Below are 13,688 nucleotides of genomic sequence, written 5' to 3' on the forward strand. Positions count from 1 at the left end.
GGTCCATTGACAGCCTTAATGCTATACCCTTCCTCTAATGTTCTTTCATCAAAGGAAGCATCAAGGGCAGTTTACAACCTAAAACCTGGATTTTATAATCCAGCATTGTTAATGAAGTCCAGGTTTTAGCTTGTAAAATTCAATCTTGTATTATAAAATCCAAATATCCAAACAGCGCTTAAGTAGATTGAATTGGGTTTTTCATGATCTAATTGAATCTTTCCACCGAAGCCCGAGTTGAATTCATCCACTCAATAACGGACACATGGATGAACAACGGAAGGACTTACTACCGCCACAAGGTTATCGTTAAGAACACGTCTCAAAATCCGATTATGGAGCTTAAATTGGAAATTAAGAACCTCTCTGGGTCACTGTGGGGCCTATCACCAGCTCCAGAGAAGAACACCTTTGGCCTTCCGCCATGGATCAAAGTCTTGAACCCGGGCTCGCAATTCATCTTTGCTTATGTTCAAGGTGGACCTCAAGCTCAAGTTTCGGTTATTAGCTACCATTGAAATTTTCCCCGGGAAATTTGAATTCAAACTGAGGAAATTAGAAGAGGGTTTTGTGAAATGCTTGGCTAATTTTATAGATCTGTGTTTTGCATTTGTATTACTCGTTTATCGATTATTTGAATCTAAACTTTTGTTATTAGTTGATTATTGATTGATTATTGTCACATTTTAATGCTATTAATGCAAATATAGAAGACAAAAATAGGTTAAGCGATTTTTATCTTTTCGTTAATAGTTATTATTATGTTAGAGTGTGTAGGGATAGAAATCCAGGATAAGCTTGAATTCCTCTTCCAATGCGTAGATCATACTATACAAACACGAGCCCATGAGCAACCTATTCGAGAACTGCCCCTTTGGAGTACACATGCCTTTGGTAGGTAGGTTCAAGCAGACTGAAACCTAACAAGAAGTTTATGGTAATAGTCTATTTCACAACCCTTAAATTCTAGGGGGTAAATTATTACGGGGTATTTGTTCAAGCAGACTGAAACCTAACAAGAAGTTTATGGTAACGGTCCATGTCACTACCCTTAAATTCAAGAGGGTAAAATATTACATGGTAATCTGTTTGCCCTGTATTGGATTATACGTAGCAAAATAAGAGAAGTGATATATTTCCCCTTTTTTACAGGAGCGGGATGACAAAAATTTGAGTTTAATACTGTACTGGTTGAAAAAAAAACACGTAGTAAACACAAGAAAAATAAGCTTAGAATTTTGTCATTTACAAAATATGGTGGGGAAAAATTGGAAACTTGGCAAAAAAAAATGTGTTTAAAATGTTGAAAAAGCATTTTAAACATGTTTGAAATGTTTGCCTCGAAAAAAAAAAAAAAAAAACAGGGAGTTTTATTTTTTAAAAGTTTTAAAAGGAGTTTAAAACGGCACACCAATAAAACGCATTTAAAAAAAAAAAAAAAAAACGCCGTTTAAAATGGAGTTTTGCTAACTATGCTTATGATTACTCTTTTACACTAAGGGGGTTGTCTCAAGTGGAAAAAAAGGTAGTTTTGAGTTGGGTTTCTTGAATTCAACCCTGTTGGGGTCTGAAATATTGTGTGCGACTCGGATGCAACGGGCGAAGCCCCCAGCCGCTTGGCCTGGCCCGGTTTTAAGTGATTTTGGCCCGATAAGAGTAAGTTTGGGCCCGCCTTATATAAAGGGTTTGAGTGCTATTTTTGTATTCTTATCTCTGTAAAGAGGGTTAAGAGCTCAAAAGGGTGTGATAGGATTTCATGTGGGTTTGGTGAGAGATTTTAATCTTCTCTTGTAATCTCATGTTTATATAGTGGATTTTCTCGTTGCCTCTGCTGTGGACGTAGTAGGCTTTGCCAAACCATGTAAATCTTTGAGTCTTTGTGTGTTGCTTGTGTTTTGGTTTCTTCGGTTTTGGTTTCCATTAAAATCATAAATTGATATTTAGGGTTTTTCATAATAGGTGGAATAATCATTTCCCTAAAATAAATGTGTTATCTACATAGTATTGTTTTTCATTGTTCCATTGAGCACAAATTGTAAGGGGTAAATCAAGGACTCTTCTAAGCTGTGTAATTCTAATCAAATAAATCAGAGGGCAACTACGGGACACCATATAAAAACTCTATAAAAAGATACAAGTAATTTTTTCCCGAAACATGGATCAGTAATAGGGAGGGCTTTCCACACGAAAACACGGGAATTTTTTCGCCAGCCCTAAGGCCATGGTTGGATATAGGGAAAAGAAAATATTTTCTTAGAAGCTTGAATCCTATTGGTTGGGATTTTGCTTAGGGTTTTTCTCTAGCTCTCCTGTCCTTCTTTGAATTCCAACCAATAGGAATCCACCAAACTAGTCAGTAATTTCACTTAAATCCCAACCAATAGGATTCAAGCTTTTAATTAAGTACATGCACAGTAAATTACTTAAGCCTCAACCAATAGGATTTAAGCTTTTATCTTAAACCACCAACTAATAGGACTTAAGTATTTAAAGTTCACATGTCAACTAAACATAACACCTTCTTCTAGAGTGTGTGTATGCACCCTATGTGTCTCGTCCTTGTGTCACATACAATGGATCCATCCATTCCTCGCACGCTATAAAGTCTAGAACCTGGATTTTCCAACAATCCTTTATGGGTCTAGCGAATTGTGAGTGGGATTGTCATAGGGATACAATGGCCATTCCTACAGGGGCCATCATGGGCCCACTGCAATCTCACGCAATGTTAGTATATCTACGATCGCATTAGGCAAGTAGCCCCCACCAGGACATTACCCCGAAGAAGACCATTAAATCTAAATACCCATTGTATCTTCAAGTGCACGTCTTTCCTCCAATTCACAATTTACTAAGTTGGGTCCTATGGGGGTTGGACATAACTTACCCCCTGGGCCCACTCAATGGTATACCTTTTGATCTGTTAGTTTAAGTCCGCAAATGCATTTGCAAAATCTTTTCACAACAAAGAAAGTTTTTCAAAACATTTGATAAATACTTTTACCAAATTGGCTGGCTAGCCTTTTCCTAAAGGACTTAGCTGAGATCGAAACTCTAAATGCAATCTCTCATAGAGAAATAGGATTCCTTGTTGGACATCACAGTTGATCCCATAGGTTTGCCCCATGACCCGGTACTACCATTTAGTAATCCTATTTGGACTACGGTTAGTTAGACTAAAGCCATGAGAGTTGCCACGGACTAAAATGACTCCTCAGGTCTAAGGACATGTATATAAAAAGGATCCTGACTGATGGAATAACCTTATCAAAATTTTGTCAATGGGTTATTCCGTTCGGTGCGTGATCCAATCATCACACCCATTCCAACTGCTTAGGGGTGACTACCCTAGTGACCGAGATAGGCCACCCCAATGTGTGTATGGAGGCAGGATGATGCCGGTTTTGTACAGATACTAGATACGAGATGTCCAACCTCAACCTCAACAAATAATAGGTCCATTAGGATTTTCTTCCTTCCCTGTATTTAGGGGAAAGTTTCATCCCAAAATTTCAAAATTTCCATTAAAGTGATTAACCGAACCTTGCACAGAACAAGTTTTTTCCAAGAAAGCCCAGACCAAACATGTCCTAAGAATGTGACAATTAGGAGGGCTTTCCATGTGTATACAATAAGTAAGGTTATCTTGACTTTCCCAAAGAGGGAAACATTAATCTACCCCGTACTGTGGTCACTATCCATTGAAGAAGATATTTCATGGATGGTCTGTTGCATTTGAGGGCAGCCACCTCGTGAATATTTTAGTATTATTTTCTTCTTCTTCTTCTCTTACCCTTCATCTAGCCTGATTTTTAGTATTATTTTCTATATATTTTTTTTCTTGGAAAAAAACGATAGAGTTTTAGTCTTTTTTCCCAACTTAGTAAATATTTTTAAAAAAATGCTGGATGGAGACCTAAGGTCCCTCACAGGATCATAGTACATTCAAAACACGTATACTACAAGTCCACATCTGTGCGATACATAATTACATATACGCAGGCCTTGGCTCCAGCTAGCATTCCGCTTATAGAAGTTTACTATTTAATAAAGAGAGGGGTGCCAGTACCAAAAACAGGAGTGCGTAAATCATTGTCCTAATCTTTCGGAGTTTTCCTTTAATATGTTCTTCCCTTCACTCTGTAAATTACCAAAGCTCTCTGTTTTTCTCTCACATTTCTGATTTTCCCATCAAACCCTACTCTATCTCTCTCTTTCTCTCTCTCTTCATTTGCTATGTCTCTCCTTCAAGATCTCCTCTCCCTCAATCTCTCTGATTCAACTGAAAAAATAATCGCCGAATACATATGGTATCGATTTTGTTTCTTTTATTTCGAGGTTTTTTCTCGGTACTGTTACAGATCTAATGATCTTCACTTTCTCTCTTTTTGTTTTTTTTTCAATAGGATCGGTGGATCTGGCATGGATCTGAGAAGCAAAGCAAGGGTAAGTGTTTTGATCTTTTGATTCTTGTTAATCTCGTTTTGATTTTTTTTGTTTTTTGTGTTTTTCCTGATGAAATGATGCAATCTCTTTCTTTTGTTTTGATCTTTTGATTTTTGTTAATCTCGGGTGATGTTTTGTGTTTTTTCCTGATGAAATCTCTTTCTTTTGCTTTGATCTTTTGTTTTTTGTTAATATCTTTTAATGTCTTGTGTTTTTTCTGATGATTTCTTTCTTTTGCCTTGATCTTTTGTTTTTTGTTAATGTCGTGTAATTTTTTGTGTTTTTCCTGATAAAATCTCTTTCTTTTGTTTTGATCTTTTGTTTTCGTTAATCTTGTTTGATGTTTTGTGTTTTTCCCGATGAAATTTCTTTCTTTTGCTTTGATCTTGTGATTTTTGTTAATCTCGTTTGATATTTTGTGTTTTTCCTCGTAAAATTTCTTTCTTTTGTTTCGATCTTTTGTTTTTTTTTTTTCAATCTCGTTTGATATTTTGTGGTTTTCCTCATAAAATTTCTGACTTTTGTCTGTATGCACTCGTCAGACATTGTCCGGGCCAGTATCGGACCCAAATAAGCTCCCGAAGTGGAATTATGACGGATCTAGCACGAATCAGGCTCCCGGAGATGACAGTGAAGTCATTTTGCAGTAAGTTCTGTTTTCTTTTCCTCTGTTTTCTCCTTTTTATTTTGTATTAAGATCTCTTTCTTCTGATTTTATGATTTTGTTTTCTGAACAGTCCTCAGGCCATCTTTAAGGATCCTTTCAGGAGAGGAAATAATATTCTGGTATATCTTTCATTACCTTTTCTGGATTTCTAGAATCTCTGCTTTTTGAAAGTTGATTTTTTTTTAGGAAAATCAGATCTGAAGGTTTTTTTTTCTTTTGTCTGTTCTAAAGGTGATGTGTGATAGTTATACTCCTGCTGGGGAACCGATCCCTACTAACAAAAGATTCAATGCTGCAAAGATTTTCAGTCATCCAGATGTTGCTTCAGAAGAGCCTTGGTAATTATTAAAAAAAAAAATTTTTTTGGTACATTTCCAACAATCTCTAGTTTTTGAATCTTCTCATGTTCATTATGAAATGTATTAGAATCACTGAGAAGGTAGATTGGGTGGCTTTTGGTTGCATTTTCCATGTTTTTTCATATCAAAAGCAAAGGGGAGTTTCCAAAATGTCAATGTTTTAAGCAAATGACTAATTCACAGCATCACAAAGGTGAAGTTTTGGAATCGTCACATGTTTGGCAGCAATTAAATTTTGGGATAATTACATTTACACCCCCTCTAGTTTCTGACACATCCACTTCCACCCCTATAGTTTAAAACGTGACAAATACACCCCTGTAGTTTCAATTTGTTTAAGGTAGGCCCCCTCAGCTGAAGGTTTGTCCATAGATTGAAGGGTTAGGATGATCCGATGGAGCTGATTTTTTGGGCACACTCTATCTATGTCAGGACCCATCAAATGAACACTTTGGATCATCCAAACAATGTGGGCCCACATTATTTGGATGATTTTTTGGTAGTGTTTGGATTCAGGTATGGGCCCACATTATTTGGATGATCCAAAGCGTTCATTTGATGGGTGGATATGTCAGAAATTTTTACTAAGCCAGGAATTTTTAAATCCCAACCGAGGTGAAATCAGAATACAACCTATTAAGCCAGGAAGCATATTCCGGCATTTCCTCTTTAATCGGTTAATCCCACCTGCTGTTGTTTCTTGGAGCATTTGGATTGCCGGGATCTGATTCTGTACAAAACAGTGTCATTTTTTTCTCCAAATGCCAGAATCATGTGGAATTGGAATAAGATGCCAATTCCAGTGACAAATTCTGGAAATGCAAACACATTTCTCTCCTATCCTTTGTCGTTCTCCTAGAGATGAAGGCTGCTCCTTAGAAACCATGATTTTTGTAAAAGAGCTGATGTCATGTATACAGATATGGGACCCACTTTTTTATGATCCAAACCGCCACCTGCTGCACCCCACTCCCTCTTTAAATTGATAGTCATGGCCTATCTTAGCAAATTTTGCATTTTTTTTTATCAATATGTTTGTTTTAATTTTATCAATATCTACGTTTTATCCCATACATTGAAAATACTTTAAAAATTCCTCTTTAATTTATTTTTTCAAAAAAAATCTAAAAAAATAAACTTTAAAGCTAACTTGCGCTTTTCCAAATTCATCCCGAGGTCTTGTGTGAAATCTAAGATGTAAATACAAAATAGAGTATCGTTAGATTAGCTGAATTAGTGTTTAGTTATAAGTACTATAGCTCAATTATACCGATGTGGAATGAGCTCCAAGCAAGGTTCTGAAAATCGGAATCGAATCATAAATCGTAACAGGGTTTGAATCGTATCGGATCGTAAATCGTAAGATTTTGTCAGATTTATTTATAAAAATGAGAAAAAATATTAAAAAATTTAAAATTTAAAAACTAAAAAATAAGAATAAAATGATTAATTATATATTTTCCATTTGAAACTACTAAATTAAATATAAAATTCCATGATTAGTAATTCGAAGCACAAACCATATTCATGGCACAATAAATAACTAAACAAAGCACAAACTATATTCATCATATAATAAATCATTATACAATTTAACACAATAGTAAACAAAGCACATACTCAAATCTATAATAATCATCGTACAATAAAATATCAGCAATAAACAAAGCATTTTGAAATGATTTTCATTTTAATATCACAATCAGTTCTCAAAATCCAAAATAGACAGAATCGTAAAAATCGTAAAAAGAATCGTAAAAATTGTAAAAAATCGAACGATTTTTTTACGAAAAAAGCTTCTTCGTCCGATTTGAATCGTTCAACCCTCGAATCTAAGATTCAAATCGTAAATCGTAAGATTTTAACAACAGAGGCTCCAAGTACATCATAGGAACTACAAAAATAGAGTTCTTCTTTCATCTTAGGTGGTAAGAAGTCGATGTTGATACCCTTTGTTCTCGTGAACACTAGTTAATACTTTCATAAATATTTTTATTTTTTATTTATAATTTACTCTGAAAATATGTACAATTTGAAAGATATATGAATTTGTAATTATGGATCTTATGCAGAAGAACACATTCATAAGCTTTTCACAAATGAAGAATCAAATTTCTGTTGTTTTTGTTTTCCATAAAGATAGAATGGATTTCTCAGTGCCTTTTTTTAGTTGGTATTTTTTATTTATCAATTTGTAATTTGTGCAATTTTTTTTGATTAGGTATGGCATTGAGCAGGAGTATACTCTCCTCCAAAAGGATGTTCATTGGCCTCTTGGATGGCCCATTGGCGGCTTCCCTGGCCCACAGGTGCGAAAATATTTTTATTGGTGAGAGTGTACCCTTTTTTGGTTGAAATGGTTTGTATCATCTAACTTAAAGACATGAATCTCCAAAAAAATTTAGCAAAATACATGATTCATTTAGAATCTTCATGCCGAGCTGTATTTTTCAGCCATAATTTGGGTCATTCAGCAAGTTTCATTACTTCATTTGTAATTTAGAAAGTCACTTAGGCCTTGGTGTTCATGCAGGGACCATACTACTGTGGCATTGGTGCCGACAAGGCTTTTGGTCGAGACATCGTTGATTCTCACTACAAAGCTTGTCTTTATGCAGGAATTAATATAAGCGGGATCAATGGAGAAGTTATGCCTGGCCAAGTAATCATCTCTTGCTTTCTTTTCCAGTTCTGTTTAAATTTGCCTCACTTATGAAGTACTGATTTGTGCTTGCATCCCCTTGACAATGGCAAGACATCTTTAAATTGAGAAAGATGTAGAATTTTATGGTCCAAAGTTTCTGCAGTTTGGTTTTATCAATTTTTTTTATTTTTTTTTGCATTTTGGTTCCATTTTATGTCCTTAATATAGTCGTCATGGTTTTACGGTTGTTTGGATGCTCATGCTGGAACTGCTACTCATGATCCTTATTCTATTTACTTTGGTTCCTCTGTTTTTCATTTCATGCTTTGAGATAACATGGTGAGAATTCTCTTATCGAGCCAGCTCACTATAAGTTCTTTACTGCCTCTGAACTCTGAACTGTTTCTGATAAAGTTTCTCTGATAAGTTCAAGATGAATTGCTATATCCTCTATTCGAAGAGGAGAAATGGCAACATGATATGTTTTTATTATTTATGAAACAAAATGATTTCCTAGTTTCTGCCATGGAAAATTGAATTTACAGCCTTAGTTAGTTTCACAGGTTTCTCTAATAAAGTCGAGAAATTGCCATTATCCTCCAAAGTGGAGAAGTGGGAACATTATCTGTTTGTTTGTTAACATGAAATATTGCTTTCCTAGTTTCTCTCATTGTTCAAAGATGTGATGAACTAGCTTGAGATTATTTTCTTTTTGTAGTACTGTTTTTTTTTTCCAACCTTTTAAATTTTCCATTTTTTTAATTTTAATTTTTGGTTTTCCATTTTTTAAGTTTTCCACTTTTGGGTTTCCTGTAAAATTTTAATCATTTCTATGTTTTAAACAGTGGGAGTTCCAAGTCGGCCCTGCTGTTGGAATTTCCGCAGGTGACGAATTATGGGTAGCTCGCTATATCCTTGAGGTACGGATGGAAATCTTTCATTATGCTAATTACATTTTTCAGTAGTAGAACTATTCATATACTCTTCCCTTTTCTACTTCACTAATGCTTACTGTTTCTTTTGAGAACAGAGGATTACAGAGATTGCAGGAGTTGTTGTTTCCTTCGACCCAAAACCGATCCCGGTCTGTTTAAATTTTTTGAAAGCTCCCTCTAATCTTACCAGCATGCATTTGAATACATATTTAATTCACTTGGCATCCATATTGTATTTTTACTATCATAAAGCATATCCATTTGTTCATTCTTTCAATTAGTTTTGGTGTCTATTGGTTTTACTGTATTCCCAATGACTGCTCATCCATTAAGCAACCATCACCATTGAGTTTGTTTTAAATTCTAGCTGCTCATTTAGTGCCTCATCAGATACCCCTAAAAGTTAATTGAATATAATCTGATAAAAATGTGTTCTTCTCAGCTCAACTCAACTCAACTAAGCCTTTGTCCCCAAACTAGTTGGAAAAAATGTATTCTTATTTGCATAAAATTTTATATGCAAAAAATACTTATAAACATTTTTATGTAAATCTTAGATAACAGCTTCCAAAGTGGCATTAATGTTCTATTCGCAAATAACTTCTATTTGCAAAAAAGGACCAATTTTGGTGGTATGTAAAGAGGCCCTTAGTCAGCTTTTATGTGGCTCTATCTTTTTTGTTTGTTGCCTTTGCATTGTAAAGTTATTTCTCTTTCGCTGCGATTTTATCGACAGGTATCAAATGTCCTATGACACTCTGCCTTTTGATTTCGCTTAACAGTTTTCGAATGAAGTTTTTTTAACGATTCAAAAAAATTATTGATTAAAAGTTACTTTGTTGAAAATAGGGTGATTGGAATGGTGCTGGTGCTCACACAAACTACAGGTATGTTTGGGTGTAAAATTTCTACTTCTCACTACCATCTACTGCAGATAATTGTGCTCTTAATATCGAAATGTGGGATCTGTTCCATTATTCTAATACTTCATACAACAACTAATAATTTATTGATACATTCATTTTTTAGTGGTAACAAAAAGGATTTTTTAGCACGAAAAACTTTAACAAAATAAATTCTTTGTCAGCACCAAGTCCATGAGAAATGACGGGGGAATCCATGTGATAAAGAAAGCTATTGAGAAGCTGGGCCTCCGGCACAAGGAACACATTGCTGCTTATGGAGAGGGCAATGAGAGAAGATTGACAGGCCGCCATGAAACAGCTGACATCAACACATTCTCTTGGGTAAGGAAAATGGGTTTGTGCGACTTCCCATTTTTGCTTGTATTATTTTTATCAACTATCACAAAGCACTGGTTAGGAACTTCATAAAGGCTGTCGTGGTAAACCAATAAATTTCACTCGATTTTTTTAATATATTGCTTGAAAAATTAAAAGTAGTCATATAGAATTCCGAGTGGACTTGGATTCGTGCCTCATCTAGTTTGGGTCGTGTGTTAACTATAGCTGTCACTCATGTTAAAGAAAAAGAAGAGAAATATCGGTCCTCTGCAATTGCAGTATGACATTTTTTTTGTTTTCTTATTGTTTTAAAATGTGGGATTAACTAATATGGAATGCTTCTGTCATACTTGACCTATTACTCGATCCATGACAAACCATATATAGACCACGCAGCATGTAGTTAAATTCTGTTAATTTAGTAATGGTGTGTTCTCTTTTGGCATGCTAAATTCAAATGTAACTTATGGTGTGTTTGTTGGAATAACAGGGTGTTGCAAACCGTGGTGCCTCTATCCGTGTTGGCCGTGAAACTGAAAAAGATGGCAAAGGTGTGTTTATTGCATGGCTTTCATAGTTCACGCCATGTTCTTGATCTTTAGATACAATATTGTACCCATCCACTGAAAAAACAAGCAAGATACAACTGATTTGAAGAAATTTGTATTGGTCTTAAAGTCTAGTCACAGAGGCACTAGCGCACACACGCACAGAAAAGACAAACTTTCCTTCGATAGTTAGACTTCGTGGCCTTTGGTTGAAGTGACTCAACTTTGAGACTATTTCTTTCATGGTTTGAAAATTTTGTTTTCATTGGCTGGTATCCTCGACTACACCAAAACCCGACTGAGTACCTACCGGAGCCTTTAATGCGAAATTCAGATTATTTTCAAAATCCCTTTTTTATCTCAGAGATATTAGACCTGAGTGTGTATTGAATAATCTCTGATCGAGTTCATCAAACGTGACTATAAATTCCACTACTATGTTTTTTTTTTTTTCGTTCGAACAAGTGGAATAGTTTATAATCATCATTGTCCGCGTAAGATCTACAAAGGAATGGGAAATGCTTGGAAATACACTGCTCTGTTTCTCTTCAAAGAATTTATGGGTTTTTTCTTTATTGACAGGCTACTTTGAGGATAGAAGGCCAGCATCAAACATGGACCCATATGTGGTCACCTCCATGGTAGCTGAAACAACCATTCTTTGGAAGCCTTAAGATAAGTTGAAGATGGAGAAATATCAGCGTATAAAGAGAGATGATGTTTAAGATAGTGATTCTCCTTTGAACCTCTCATTTATATTCTGGAAGTAGGTTGTCATCTCATTTTCATTTGTTTAGGTGATTGTTGATATTGTGAACATGCTTGTTTGGATTATTCTTCTTCTCTAATAAATAATCATCAGTTGGAGATTTATCTGATTCTGTGGTAATGTTTGTTTGAGTATTCTTCTTGTCTATAAATAGTCATCAGTTGGAGATTTACTCTTTTACCTTATATTAAAATAACTATTGCTTTAGCTTTAATTTTAGTCATTGTCTTTGCACTATTCAAACTACCTACTGATAAAAAAAAAGCCCATATTCAACCAGTTCATAAGAGGGACAGTGCAATATAGACGCCTCTTCAAATCGGAGGGAAGACGGTTAACCGGGGGCGGGGGGGATAACATCCAACCCAAAAACAATCCTTATCACTGATTCCATTATGACCTCCTCAAAAAGTCTCTAAAGCATCTTTTGCACTAAGAAACCCCAGAGGGATGAGCTACGCTGAGGACTTCTTTAATTCCAAAATAAGTCCCACCATCTCAGATATGTATAGCTCCTCGTCTAGATTCAAACTGGAGAGCTCCTCATCCGTGGGAATGTGTTCTTCTGATGCTTTCTTCCTAAAAATCATATCCTCTAATTTCTGAATTCCTTTCTTCTGGTCCTCCTCCCAGGGAAGGCTAGTAGCAAATCCCTAATATAAACATAAATTTTGTGCAAGTACACTGATATTTCAAAGGAAAGGAACTAAGGAAGAATATAGAGATTATGAATATCGACCTTGAAAATAATTGTAATAACTAGACACTTGGCATTCTAGATTTAGTAACGTGGCTAAACAAATCTATACGAACCAAAGAAGGTCTACCAAGTTGCAACCTTGGACGTGATTTAGGCATTTGTCTTGTTACTCTGTACCTACATAAACCCGGGCTTAATTCATGTAAGGAGCGGGATTTCTGCACTCCAACCATCTAATTATGCGAGGGAATCAATCTCCTACTGTCAAGTGGTCCAAATCTCCAAAGAGGGGGATTTCTGTAGTATAGAAAAACAAATTCGAATGGACTCTAATGAAGAATCCATTCATTCAAGGAGTCGAGGCTGATCTCGAGCCCTTCTCCCATTATTGTACCATGTTTGTGAAGTCTGCTTCAGATGACTACAAGGTGATGGAAACACTTGGGCCTTCATCTCATAAGATACATACAATTGCCATCCTCAAACCTAGGGGAGCACTTGAAAGTGTTTCAATATAGTCTACTATTGTCTGCTTCTTCTCTACATTTCCTTTCCCTTAGGGCCCGTTTGGATGCTGAGAAAATTTTGATTTGGATTTCTCACATCTGCAGCTTTTTTGCATTGTAAATTGGATCCGGATCAAATTCTTGGATTTCCATATCACTGGTTGACAGTGGAAAAAATCAGATTTCCAAATATGCTGTGGAAATAAGTGATTGGAAATCAGTGTGTGCGTATTATACCTTGCCTACTTTTCGTGGACTCAGGATTTAAAGGAATGAGTCATCTAACCCTTGTCATTGATACATGTCTTCATTGCATCATAATATGTCCCAGATTTGGTCAAAGTCAAAGTCGTATAAAAGCATATACATTAGAACCATAGTTACTAAATGTTGCCTTATATGTGACTAACATAAAAGGTGAAAAATAGGCAACTTTATGATTTAAATGATCTAGGGTTTGCTTGATTTTGAATGTGAGCAGACCTAGTGCCACCCTAAGGAGAAGATTTGAACCCTCAAAACGGTGAAGGAAAGTGCCAGATCTGTGGATTTCCAATTACTTATTTCCACAGCATATTGCACTGTCCCTCCGATTAGCACTGTCCCCCCCCCCCCCCCGGTTAACCGTCTTCCCTCCGATTTGAAGAGGCGTCTATATTGCACTGTCCCTCTATAGTATAGATTAGAGTTTTAAAATCATCCAATGGAGATATTTTTTGGGTATAGTCTATAGCCTATTGACGTTGGGTGTGTTTGGCGTACCGTTTGAAATAGCGTTTAAAACGCCGTTTTGCAAAACGGTGTTTTGCCAAACGGCGTTTTCATGTTTGGTTGGCCAGATCAAAACGGCATATTAAACGGCAAACGAAG

General features: G+C 35.8%; 1 protein-coding gene across 1 annotated transcript; it reads left to right on the top strand.

Annotated features, from left to right (window-relative positions):
• The first annotated feature begins 4,060 nt into the window (after positions 1-4,060).
• LOC143854450 (glutamine synthetase cytosolic isozyme 2-like) lies at positions 4,061-11,721 on the top strand. Its single transcript, XM_077364434.1, has 13 exons — positions 4,061-4,310; positions 4,407-4,446; positions 4,989-5,092; positions 5,184-5,232; positions 5,345-5,451; positions 7,694-7,781; positions 8,006-8,134; positions 8,962-9,036; positions 9,147-9,200; positions 9,901-9,938; positions 10,139-10,298; positions 10,786-10,846; positions 11,426-11,721. Exons 1-13 carry the CDS (start codon positions 4,237-4,239, stop codon positions 11,515-11,517), a joined length of 1,071 nt encoding a protein of 356 aa, XP_077220549.1. The 5' UTR covers positions 4,061-4,236; the 3' UTR covers positions 11,518-11,721.
• The last annotated feature ends 1,967 nt before the right edge of the window (positions 11,722-13,688 follow it).

Source organism: Tasmannia lanceolata, unplaced genomic scaffold (genome assembly GCF_043159265.1).
Source record: "Tasmannia lanceolata isolate RefF3 unplaced genomic scaffold, GAP_Taslan_0.1 ptg000020l, whole genome shotgun sequence".
NCBI classification, from domain to species: domain Eukaryota; kingdom Viridiplantae; phylum Streptophyta; class Magnoliopsida; order Canellales; family Winteraceae; genus Tasmannia; species Tasmannia lanceolata.